Below are 13,564 nucleotides of genomic sequence, written 5' to 3' on the forward strand. Positions count from 1 at the left end.
GTTATTTTTAAAAACAGGGTATCTTTCAGGTTATATCTTAGGACCGACAGGAATTCAATTCCCTCTATATTTTCAGTCTTGGGTGATTATGATGCTCGTACCTATAATAAGTGTCTTGTTATAAAATTTTGAATAATCAAAGGATGATTTAATTACTTTCATTATATTCCACCTTCTTACTGATGATTCTTCAGCTCAGTTCAGTTGCTCAGTCGTGTCCGACTCTTTGTGACCCCATGGATTGCAGCATGCCAGGCTTCCCTGTCCATCACCAACTCCCAGAGCTTGCTCAAACTCATATCCTGAGTCAGTGGTGCCATCCAACCATCTCATCCTCTATCGTCCCCTTCTCCTCCCTCCTTCAATCTTTCCCAGCATCAGGGTCTTTTCCAATGCGCCAATTCTTCACATCAGGTGGCCAAAGTATTGGAGTTTCAGCTTCAGCATCAGTCCTTCCAATGAATACTCAGGGCTGATTTTCTTTAGGATGGATTGGTTTGATCTCCTTGCAGTCCAAGGGATTCCCAAGTCTTCTCCAACACCACAGTTCAAAAGCATCAATTCTCTGGTGCTCAGCTTTCTTTATAGTCCAACTCTCACATCCATACATAACCACTGGAAAACCATAGCTTTGACTAGATGGGCCTTTGTTGACAAAGTAATGTCTCTGCTTTTGAATATGCTGTCTAGGTTGGTCATAGCTTTTCTTCCAAGGAGCAAATGTCTTTTAATTTCATGGCTGCAGTCACCATCTGCAGTGATTTTGGAGTCCAAGGAAATAAAGTCTGTCACTGTTTCCATTGTTTCCCCATCTATTTGCCATGAAGTGATGGGACTGGAGGCCATGATCGTAGTTTTTTGAATGCTGAGTTTTAAGCCAGCTTTTTCACTCTCCTCTTTCACTTACTTTCATCAAGAAGCTTTTTAGTTCCTCTTCACTTTCTGCCATAAGGGTAGTGTCATCTGCATATCTGAGGTTATGGTTATTCCTCCCGGCAATCTTTATCCCAGCTTGTGCTTCATCCAGTCCGGCATTGTGCATGATGTACTCTGCATATAAGTTAAATAAGCAGGGTGACAATATACAGCCTTGATGTACTCCTTTCCCTATTTGGAACCAGTCTGTTGTCCCATGTCCAGTTCTAACTGTTGCTTCCTGACCTGCATACAGATTTCTCAGGAGGCAGGTCAGGTGGTCTGGTATTCCCATCTCTTGAAGAATTTTCCACAGTTTGTTGTGATCTACACAGTCACATACTTTGGCCTAATCAATAAAGCAGAAGTAGATGTTTTTTTCTGGAATTCTCTTGCTTTTTCTATGATCCATTAAGATTATTAACCCCCCAAAAGTTGAAACTAAGTGCTTTCTGGGGAACTCTTTATTAGTAAAAATAAAAAATAAAACAATTCAACAAAATATATAATTTCCTCAAGCACTTTAGTTGATCAAAATAGTCACTCATAGCTGTATTGAAATGTTGATCACAATTTAAGATAGGTAACGAGATGTGTGTGTATGCGTGAGGGTGCTCAGTCGCTCAGTTATGTCTGACTCGTTGCAACCCCATGGACTGTATAGCCCACCAGGCTCCTCTATCCATGGAATTTTCCAGACAAGATATTCCTGAGTAAAACATTCAATCACTGTTGATGAGACTTGTACAAAATGGTACAGATGCCAGCATTCCTGATTATATGCAAGAGACTGAGGAGCAGGAGACAGGCTATCTGTCATTGTAGACAGAGTGTTTCAATTTCAGTAATATACAGGCACACACTGTTTCCTAGGATCATTATGAAATTCAGCAAGTTTTAAAAGAAAGGGAATTATCCGAGTTGGTACTATTTTCTAAACTCACTCACATAAATTGCTATCTAACACTGTGGTATCCAGGAATTTAATGTGTCCAAAAAATAGATATAGTAAATTGTATGTAGTGAAACTCTTATTATGGTAATTATAACAGTAATCATATATAGTGAATATCTACAATAAAATATTTAATAATGTATAGTAAAGTAGGGGTTTCCCTGGTGACTCAGACAGTAAAGAATCTGCATGCAATGCAGGAGACACAGGTTCTATCCCTGGGTCAGGAATAACCACTGGAGAAAGGATTGGTAACCTACTCCAGTATTCTTGCCTAGAGGGCTACAGTCCATGGAGTTGCAGAGTCAGATACAACTTAGTGACTTACACTTTCACTTTTTTTTTCACTTTTCAAAATAATTATTTATACTGATAGTAAGTGTGCAATTTGATTTTGACAAATATATACACCCATATAAATAACCCCGGATCAAGGTACAGAAAATCTCCATAAACCCCAAAAGTTCCTTGTTTCCTGTTTCTAGTTAATCCTTCTTGTTCTTTTTTTTTCTTTTTTTTTTATTCCTTCTTGTTCTTGAACATGAGATAAAAGACTCAGATGACATGACTCGTCTGTGTCCAGCTTCTTTCTCTCAATATAAAATTTTAGACATTAAGTCACGTTATGTGTACCAGTAGACGTGTGTGTGAAACTATAGTTTTTTAAAAATAAAAGCAGTGACCTTGAGTCTATTATCCTGAATTAAAATTCTGAGCCTCTTGTTAATTTTCTCCTACAGAACATGATTTATGCAGCAAGCTCACTGTAGTGGGAATGGGATTCTAGAGTTATTTCTTTAAGACAATCAGCTCAAGAGTGACTAAATAATTCTATCCAGACTCTTTCAATTCTAAACAAGAAGAGAAAATATCAGTTTGTTATTCCATTTCCTTATTTCCTATCAAAAATAATGAAAACTGGCCCTCTACCTTCCCTTGAAATTTAAAGTAATCACGTTTCAAATCAATACTCTCTTCAATGACCATTACTTGTCAATATTACTATTTCTTGACCAGGTCGCTGCATTGCCAGCAAGTTGGAATGCAATGGAGAAAATGATTGTGGAGACAATTCAGATGAAAGGAATTGTGGAAGAAAAAAAACAGTATGTTCACGGAGCCATAATCCCATCCCTGGTGTACAGTTGATGGGCATGGGGTATGTAACATCTTTTTATCGTTTGGGAAGTAAAACCATTTCAAAACCAGAGCTGGAAGCAGCAATGAAGCAGTGAGACCCACCATTGTCCACATTCCTCATTAACCTCTTACTCCTTCCACTAGTCCTATCTGTCCCTGATACTTGGCTGCCAGGCTTAATGATAAAAATAATTATTTTTAATTTTTAGCTATTTAATAAATTAAAATGATAATTTCAGTTTAGCATTTCCACATTTAGTGCGTAGTAGACAATGTTATGAGTACTTCATAAACATAGTTTGTTTAAAGTCTTATGGCAGGTATTCTTTCCTTCCTGAGTTCCCTCAGGGCTCACCCGTTCACCCTTGGTGGTAGCTGCAATTGCTGATGATTGTGACATCCTTTGTTTACTGATATGGCAGGAAATATTCCATTTCTCAAATGGTTTTTAAGCATCATTCAATGACGGGTATTTTAAAAATCACCATTGTGCTTTGATCTTCTAAAACTTATTCACAATATTTCCCTATTACAATCCTATTTTAAAAAAAACAAACAAACAAGCAGAAAAAGAAAAGAAAACAGGAGCTAAGCCTTAGTTGAAAGCATAAGAAAAACCAGTAAAGGTAATTTCTTGTACTCTCCTGTTCTCATGATAAATAATTCTCCCTTCAGTTTTTGGCCAGAAAGCAAATAGTATTATACAGGCTTTTATTGCTTTGTAGTGAGATTTTTAAAGTCTTTACTTGTACTGCCCGACTTGCATAAAAAGAAACCTTGAGGCACTAAAGACAAACAGCAGCAGTTGCAAATACAACCTCATTTGATTAGAATGAAAACTAGCAGCTGTAGAACCAAACTCAAGTATAGCAGAAAGTGGAAAAGTCATTAATCTGGAAGTAAGAGGAGCCCTGTTCTAGACCTGAAAGTGTTAGTCGCTCAGTTGTGTCCTGACTCTTTACAACTCCATGGACTTTAGCCCGCCAGGCTCCTCTGTCCATGGGATTCTCCAGGCAAGAATACTGGAGTGGGTAGCCATTCCCTTCTCCAGGGGATCTTCCTGACCCTGGGATCGAATCTGGGTCTCCCGGATCGCAGGCAGATTCTTTACCATCTGAGCCACCACCTACTTCTGCATTAATTCACAATATTATGACCAAGTAAGTGAACATCTCTCAGCTGTAATTTCCCCATCTCTAAGTTGGATGGCTACAAACTGATTTGAGGTTGTCCTGAGAACTCCTAATTAGAGTTATTTCAACAAGAGTGTTTCACAGCATCTTCTTATCAAGGTACAGAAATGGTTTCCTTTTTTTCTTTTCTTTGGAAGAAAAGCTCAGCCAAAAACTCCCACTGATAATACCATTTTCCAATGTTCTGATTGATTCTGGGTAACATTACAAACTCACCTCTTGTTCAGTTGATCTAGACTCTCGAGTTACAGATGGGAAAGACCACATGCTATGTGTACTTTGGCAGAAGGACCATGTGGGACTCTGCCAACCAGAGCTGTTGTTCCAAGGATTCTCAGAAATGAGCAAAACCCGCTGGCTCAGGGACAGCCAGTCCTCTCCTCGCCTCCCCAGGGATTGAGAGTTCTGAGAGCTGCTTACTGGAATCTCTAATTTTCTGGCCTTAAAATCACGGCTTCTCTCCAACACATTTCTACCCCAAAAAAGAAGCTTCCTGAGTGACTGTCCTTCACTTTTAAATGGCATCTTTCCAATAAAGAATTTAACAAGACATTCCAACATTGCTACTTTGTCAGCATCAGTCACCAGGTCTGAAATCTGAAGCAAGAATCAGGCAATAATAGTGTGCTGTTTGTGTTCTCTCAGGCTCAGACAAGGTACAAATGCATACACACAGACGCACACACACACATGTAGAAATAAATACACAAACACACATGCATATTTATATACAGAAGTTCTAATGAAATTCAAAAAGTTATAAAATATAACATTAACGTCAAATTAGATAAAACACTTTAGAAACCTAACATATTAAAAGCCACCATGTGTTTGAGACACCAAAATGTTTAAAATCAACTTAAATACCACAGAGGCGAGCAGAGAAAATAGAGCCAAAAACTGCTCCATAGCTGACTTCACTTCTAAAAGTCTCCTTGAGGTGCCCTAACAGAGCCATCTCCACAGAAGTCCTATCTTCAGCCTCTGCCAGCAGTGACTACCATCAGAGAGATTCCTCATGACCTAGGAGCCATTTTTCTCAAGCCCTTTCTTGTTTGTGATGAACTTATAAGTACACTGTATAAGGCAGTATAAGATCATCAGTTGTTTTTTCCTCATTGCTGCTGCTGCGGCTAAGTTGCTTCAGTCGTGTCCGACTCTGTGCGACCCCATAGACGGCAGCCCACCAGGCTCCCCTGTCCCTGGGATTCTCCAGGCAAGAACACTGGAGTGGGTTGCCATTTCCTTCTCCAATGCATGAAAGTGAAAAGTGAAAGTGAAGTCGCTCAGTCATGTCCAACTCTTAGCAACCCCATGGACTGCAGCCTACCAGGCTCCTCCATCCATGGGATTTTCCAGGCAAGAGTACTGGAGTGGGGTGCCACTGCCTTCTCCTTTTTCCTCATTGGCCCCTCTTAAACCAGAAAGTGAGTCCTAAACACCTGTGTTAGTCATGCTAACTTAAGTACTTTGGAAAGTTTTTCCCAGACCAGCTCCTCTTACTTCCTCTCTCAAATGCCCACTGATACAAACTCAAATATGGATGAGAATTTGACTATGAGATATATCTTACAGGAAAGGTAAGAATCATTCTTTTTTTTATCAGTTTTACTGAGATCTGATTGACATGTGGGTTTTCCTATTATGTACATCTTTTATTCTCACACCATTGCCACACCACAACAATTTTGATGCCAGACATAGGCAGGGGGTTCCCCCCACCAAGCAATTGTCTGTGACACCAGGTGACTGCCCCATAATTTAATTGCATTTCAACCTTAGCTACCTGAAGATAGTATTAGATTCATAGGTTAAAGGCGCAGTCCTGCAAGACTGCCGCCACTCCCCCAGAATGTCAGATACTGATTCCAAGTTCAGGTTCGCATATGTGCTTCTGTCACATCGAGATTCCCATAAACTCCTCCTTGGGTTTGATTAATTTGCAAGAGCTACTCATAGAAACCAGTAAAACAATTTACTTAAATTTACTAGTTTGCTATGAAAGAATATGATAAAGGATACAGATGAACATCCTGTTGGGAGAGAGAGGTATGGCAAGGATGTGGAAGGGGCATGAGCTTCCATGCCTTGCTTGGGTACCACTCACCTGCACCTCCATGTGCTCACCGACCTGGAAGGTCTCTGAACCCCATACTTTTGGGATGTTTATGGAGTCTTCACTACATAGGCATAATCCATCAATACCTCTATTTTCAGCCCCTTTCCCCTTTCTGGAGAATGGAAGGTAGGGCTGAAAATTCTAAGCTTTGATTCATGGCATGATCTTTCTTGTGACCAGTACCCACCTAGGAGCCCACAAAGAATCACCTCATTGGAACAAAAGACACTTTTATCACTCAAGAAATTTCAAGGGGTTAGAAGCCTTGTGTCAAAAACTGGGGTCAAAGACCAAATATTAGAAAAAAAGATGCTCTTAGAGCTCTTACTACGTAAATTACACGGGTTTTGGGAGCTCTGTCCAAGAAATGGGCAGCAGACGCCATCATGGGTATTTTCTATTATCTCATCATTGGTTTCCCTGGTGGCTCAGTGGTAAAGAATCCACCTGCAAGGCAGGGGACGCAGGAGATGTGGGTTCAATCCCTGGGTTGAGGGATCCCTTGGAGGAGGGCATGGTAACCCACTCCAGTATTCTTGCCTGGAGAATTCCATGCGAAGAGGAGCCTGGTGGGCTACAGTCACACCAGGTGGTGGGTCTTTATGGTGGGTCACAAAGAGTCAGACATGACTGAAGCAACTGAGCATGCACGCATTATCTCATCATATGTGATTCAGCAATACTAAATTTTTGACAAAAAACTTTTTTTAAAAGAATTAATTTAACAGATATTAATATCTATAAGAACTTGGAAAACAAGTAGCATTCTGGAGAAGTTCTTATCTGCAACAAAACAGTTTCTTAAATACTTGATTTATACTAAGCTAATTAATCTCTCTGTGCTTCAATTTCCTCATTTGTAAATGTGTATAATAATTGTACCTATATCACATGGTTGTCATAAATATTAATTAAATATAACATTAATATCAAATACAGATCAAACAGTACTAGACACAGTAAACATTATGTAAGCATTTGTTAAACAGATTTTAAATATCATTATACTTATTAGTAAAAACAATAATAATAGATTACAATTCTATTAAAATATTACTATTTCATTATTAGCTCTTTATAAGAATTCTTTTACTATATGATAGTAAAGAGAGTGGATCCAGAATGGCATAAATTATGTAGTAATTTATTTCATAATCTGCTTCCAAAGTTTGTGTTGGTTTTGTAAGTCATGAAATAATTATAAACCTAAATTTTATTTCATAGTGAAAGCTTGGAACAATTAAATAAGTGGAATATAGAGAACCTAACAGAGCGAGAGGGGTTGAGTTTTGACTTCCAGATCTTTTTGGATACCTCACCATAAACTGGAAAACATGGGCTTTCCTTCAAGCCATTTGTCAGGAGTCAAAAAATGCCTAAGAGAAGAATTTCTTTCATATAACTACAATAAATTTTAAAGACTGCTTTACATCTATTGAATTCTTAAAAATTACTCTGTTTCTAGGTTTCATTTCCTGGCAGGAGAGCCCAGAGGAGAAGTCCTTGATAACTCTTTCACTGGAGGAGTGTGTAGAACTGTCAAAAGCAGTAGAGCAAGTAATCCATACCGTGTTCCGGCCAATCTAGAAAATGTCAACTTCGAGGTACGCCAGCCTATCTTGAGGGCATTCCAAGTGCCAATGGTGATTATAAGCTAAATTTCAGTGAAAAAAGAGTCATGAAGGAAGGGACAGAATAAAAAGGTAATGAGCATTCTTCATCGCTATCATGTGCTGACATTTATTCCTTCCACAGCTCAGTAATGTCAGTGTTTTCATCCTTAATTCACAGATGGAAAACAAGGAAACTAATTTGCCCAAAGTTATACATCTATCAAGTAATTGGGTTCAAGATTTAAGCACAACTTTTCCAAATTCTGGAATCCATGCTTTCTCCCATGAACAAATAGCTATAATAGGTCCCCACTCAGATAAATGACTTGGTATATTCAGAATCCTCTACCATAGTTCTCTCAGATAACCACAAAATTTAGACATAAAACACATCTAAAAAATCCAGATGAATTTAAGCATAATGGGGGTAATTCTATTTACCTTCCATCCCATTTTACTAGTTGGTTTGGTTTTCTTTTCATTCTTCTGAGTGATAAGGGGCCGTGTATTATATATTCTTAGAATCTAGCCCAGTGCCTTACACATGATAAGTACTCCATACTTGCTGAACTAAAGTAAACAGTTTGTTTCTTCTCATTTATGATAAGGCAAACAAGAAAGACACGACTTTAATTGTTGTATCCATGCATACAAATTTGACATGCTGGAGAGAATTTCAGAAAATCTAATGATTTCTGAGACCACTTTTCAGATAATATGCATTCAGCAAGTCATTCGATCCTTTAAAAAAAAGATTATATTCATATAAATATAGTCATTTTCCAATTTGACAAACTCAACTTAAAAACCATCTAATACATATTAATGGATGTGGAGAAATATCCTTGGAATCCAACTGCCAAGTTCAAACTCCTTTGGGGAGACTTACCTTGAGAAGTCCCACCTCTGCCTGGAAGTAAATGTGACAAGAGTAACAGGTGACCCTGACCAGGTAAAGAAAATACTCGCTCTCTCGCCACAGATCCAGAAGATGCTAACCCCAGAGGATTCACTACCACCAAGGGAGGTAGAAAAGGCCTTGCTGGAATGCTGAAAAAGAACTCAGAAGAGACATACTTCCAAAGAAAAGATAGCATCAAAAATTCTGTCAATGATGGAAGATGTATTCTATTCTTAAGACGTAGGCTCTCTAAATGGAGCTAAAACCCAAACGTTTATATACATGATTGTTATGTTGAAGGAAGGTTTCTGGCTCCTAAACAACCAATCCATTAGCTTACTTTCAAAATAAATAACCCCCCCAAAAAAATACTGCCTATACTCTCAGCAAGCATCTCTTTTATACAGTTTTACAAGTAAAAACTCTTGGCTCAACACATGATAACAAATATGGACAGAGTTAACACTTTACTCTTAAATAATACTATGAGTTTTACTCAGGTGCCATAACAACCTTCCCAGAAAGAGAAATGAACTTTATGTTCCTCTTATTAATAATAGGAGGTTTAAGATCACTGAAGTTAGAAACTTTCTCAGAGTAATGCAGCAAGTAAATGGCACAGTGGAATTAGAATTTGTGCCAGATAAGACCTTGATAGTAAAGTATCAAGAAAGATATTAATGACTCTGCAACAAGTGCCAGGTCTGAGTACCTGTCATAAACTCTCATTTAAAAGGTATCACCTGTGAAGTTCACCAATGATGTGCTGCTGCTGCTGCTAAGTCGCTTCAGTCGTGTCCGACTCTGTGCGACCCCATAGATGGCAACCCACCAGGCTCCCCCATCCCTGGGATTCTCCAGGCAAGAATACTGGAGTGGGTTGCCATTTCCTTCTCCAATGATGTGCTAGAGCCAGTTTTTCCAGCTTACAAAAGCCAACTGTTAAATTTTCAGGACTTTTGTAAGCTGATTATTAAACATGACCATTATTAGATATTAAATATATGATCTTATATTAAGATTAAAGATAATAAATTTAAATAAAGATATTAAAAACACATGATAATTACTCAAAATATATCATTTCTCAATTATTTTGGCACATGTGACCATGAATCTATGCTCTTGAAGTCACTTGCATTTATTGTATCATAAAAGTACTACGTAATAATTTGCAGGACACAACACTTAACCATCAATGCCAACTGGCAGTCCTTACTAATTGTTATAAACCATTAGTTTCCCCACCACCCCCCTAAAAATAATAATTTGCTACTGTGTATCTTTTTCCAAGTTTGAATTCAGGAGTATCACATAGGTAGTTAGCTTGAAATCAGCATAGTAGAATATATACAGCAAGAGAAAGGTCAATGCTGTAGTATTAAATCACAGGTTTGTTTTTTTTTTCCCCCTCTCAGACAATTGATTTTTAAACGTTTACCAGCAGAATACTGGATCTACCCGTGTAACTTAGTAACCCAAGCCTGCATGCCAAGTTTCAGCAGGAAATACAGCCTGAAATTCCTCATTCAGAAGGAAGTAGATTCTTCTCGTTATCCATGTAGTTCTGAAATTTCATTCAACCTTAAGAAGCTGCCTGAGTTAGTCTCTATCTATATGTCATTGAGTTTTAGATAATATTCAACTGCTGAGGAAGGTCATGGTGATATTTCTTCAAAGATATGGAAATGACCAGAGCCGAGGTCACTTACTTTCCTTACAGTAGCTTACTTTCCACTGACCCCTGTATTACTTTGTTCATGCCGTTAACAGGCATCTGTGCAAATCTAAGCTATTCCTCACTGAAAACAACAGAGGAAGAGAAATTCAGCAGGCATCTGACTTCCATTCTTCTACAGTATCAGAGCATATTGAGACAATAGAAATCATGAGCTGGCCGGTACACAAAGACTAGAGAAGGCTGCTGAATGGAAGGCAGTTGGACAGGAAGTCAGAATGGAAGACGGTAGGAAGAATCCTGCCCCTCAGGGATCTCCCAAGTGCTAAATGCAGAGCTCTGTCACAGTACTACCCCTGCACCAGTCCCCAGAGTTGTATCACTATCTCAGGACACCTCATCTCTTTTCTTAGGAGTTGCTGCTTGCTACTGGCTAGACACTAAGTACTTGCTGTCACCAGCGAAGTACAGAGCACAGTTATCACTAGTCTTTTTGATTCTTACCAATACACTGACCTACCTAGATAACATTTCTTGCTGCATCCTAAAGCCTGAAAGACTTCAAAGGTCTGCAGTGCCCCAAAGCCTCTCTAAATCCCTTGTGAAATTCAGAACTTTAGGCTCTGTCTCTAATCCTCACATCACAAGCAACCAAGTGTCGCCCATCCTGTCCGTTCCCCCAGCCTCTCTCAACTGTTTTCTACCCCTCCCTACAAACCCAGCTCCTTTCTTCAGACACAAAAGTGAAAATGTCGACACATTTCAAGTTCTAGGAGTCATCAGCCCACAAGATCCACAGATAGTCAGGATGGGCTAGAAATAAGATGTAAAATGGGGATTAAAACCTTTTTCCCAGAGCTTGCTTAACATCTCTTTCTGGGAAAAGCTAGGAAGATGAAGCTAATCAGAGCTCGCCAGCTGTTCTTTACACATTATGAAAAGAACTCTTCCTCCTTTTGAAATTGTCTTGGCTTTCCATATTCCTGTTCATGGAACAGCATTCCCATTCATTATTTCTCTCTCTCTCTCCCCCTCTCCCCACCCCTGCCCCCCCCCCCCCCCGCCCCCACGCACATGAACACACACACATTCACCTCTACTTGGTCAACAACTTCTGTTGATTTACCTCCTAAATATCTTTCAAATACACCACTCTGTCTCTATCCAACCAATGCTGCCTTGGACCTAGCCATTCTGTTTCAACTGACTTTTTTGCAACAGTTTTTTAAACTGCTCTCCTTGCCTCTACTTTAGCTATAGTTAACATGATCTTTGCAAAACAATCTGCGGCATCCCCAATTTTTCAATCCTTCAATTAATATTGTTAAAGAACTTATTAGATGCAAAATCTTGCCTTTAGAAGTCAATTCAAATGCTTTATCAGAATATACGAGGCCTGGCCCGTTTCCCAGTTCAATTTTTCAGCGTTGCTCAGCGATAAACTTGCCTTCTCACCAAGCTAACATACATGGTCAGATTTTCTCTGAGCTTCTTCCCAGGATACCCAATGTCCTTACTTTACATGCAAATATATTTTTTCTTTAAGTCGACACATCTTTTCTTACATGAGGGTTAATTTATAAAACTAAATATTTGTAGCCGAGGTTTTTAAACAAATATTAAAGAAATGTCAGCAACTACATTTAATTATGGTTGTATTGCTTTGTTGTTAATGGATGCGCTTCATTGTGGACATTTTAAAAGCTAACTAGCATGCACTGCAATGTCTCAAAGGAACCCTGAACTTTTGACCGTATTTTACTGTTGAGCAAGACTCTTGCAGCTGGGTTATTTCTTCCCTTGACTAATTGTGCAAGCTATTTAACCATGACATGTGGTTTGCCTCACTGTGCATTTTAATATTAAATAATTTAAAACAAGAGTTTTTTTCATTACCAACAAAACAAGCATTTTTAACATAAAGAGGTACTCTTCAATCAATCAACTTTGCAACTTTTAAAAATTTGTCCAATGTTCTCTTCTTACTAGCATAACCATAGCAAGGGTTTACCTTGTGCTTGGAAAATTCATCAAGTACTCATAATTCAAGTTTCACTGGCTGCTGTTTCTCTTCTTCTCAGACCCAGTCAGATGAAAACCGATCACCACCTACCAGACAGAACCAATGGATTATTGGTGATTTGTTCTCTGTCTTGCAGACTTGGCCAGTGAAGTGCTAATGCCCAGTATATGAATAAGGCTGAGGGGTTCAGGATGGAGCCAGAGCAGAGTAGGACAAGATCTGCCCTCCACTTTTCTAGGTCTCAATTTTCTGAAACATACCTTCCATTAGCTTGCAAAGAGCATCAAATTCACAGGCAGACTAAACATAGGTCTGTGTTCTTGTCACCTAACTAAATCTCAGTTTGGGGTCACTTCCTTGGTGGTAACTTCCCTAGTATTGCCTTTCTGAATTTTATAGTTATTTGTGGCAATCCCCTTGGCAACATAATGCTACTCTCACTGAGTGTCTGATTGTCTCTCTCCCTCACTAAACTATTAACTTCCTGAAGACACAGACTAATACTATTCCTTGTTCTCTAGGAAAACGGGTCCACAATAACTGTTTACTCAATGCATCAATGAATGAATGATCATTGCATTAGGTGTTCACAAATAGCTCTAATTTCCTAAATTATGTTTTATTTCTTGTGGATTTTCCTCCAGGTGCAAACTAAAGAAGATGATTTGGAAACAGATTTCTACGACGATTTAATTCCTCTTGAAGATAATAAAGATCAAGAAGCCTTAGGTTCTGGCCTAGCAACGAGCTCTTTTCGTGTACCCATTTTCTATTCCTCAAAGAGAAGTCAAAGCAGCTCCCATTCTTCTGCCTTCAAACAAGCCATTCAAGCCTCCCAAAAAAAGGTAATAAAAGTGGTTCTTGATCTTCTTAATTTCTCCTGAAAAATAACACCAATTCCAGCAATCGTGCAAGGAGAAGGAGATCATTTTAATATCAAATAGTAGGATTTCTAACATAGATTTAAGTAGACTTACTTTTTTGTTGTTATAGCCCACTTCAAAAGTTATAGAGATAATAATGCCTT

General features: G+C 38.7%; 1 protein-coding gene across 2 annotated transcripts in view; it reads left to right on the forward strand.

Moving 5' to 3' along the window:
• The window catches only part of C6 (complement C6), a 77,246-nt gene that overhangs the window by 15,444 nt on the left and 48,238 nt on the right, over positions 1-13,564 (forward strand). For both annotated transcript variants that reach the window (XM_019983049.2, XM_070774719.1), the window contains exons 5-7: positions 2,888-3,029; positions 7,788-7,926; positions 13,182-13,382. In XM_019983049.2, the coding sequence (XP_019838608.2) occupies positions 2,888-3,029; positions 7,788-7,926; positions 13,182-13,382 (482 nt within the window). The remainder of the gene's footprint in view (positions 1-2,887; positions 3,030-7,787; positions 7,927-13,181; positions 13,383-13,564) is intronic.

The sequence above is a fragment of the Bos indicus genome, chromosome 20, assembly GCF_029378745.1.
Source record: "Bos indicus isolate NIAB-ARS_2022 breed Sahiwal x Tharparkar chromosome 20, NIAB-ARS_B.indTharparkar_mat_pri_1.0, whole genome shotgun sequence".
Classification (NCBI taxonomy): Eukaryota; Metazoa; Chordata; class Mammalia; order Artiodactyla; family Bovidae; genus Bos; species Bos indicus.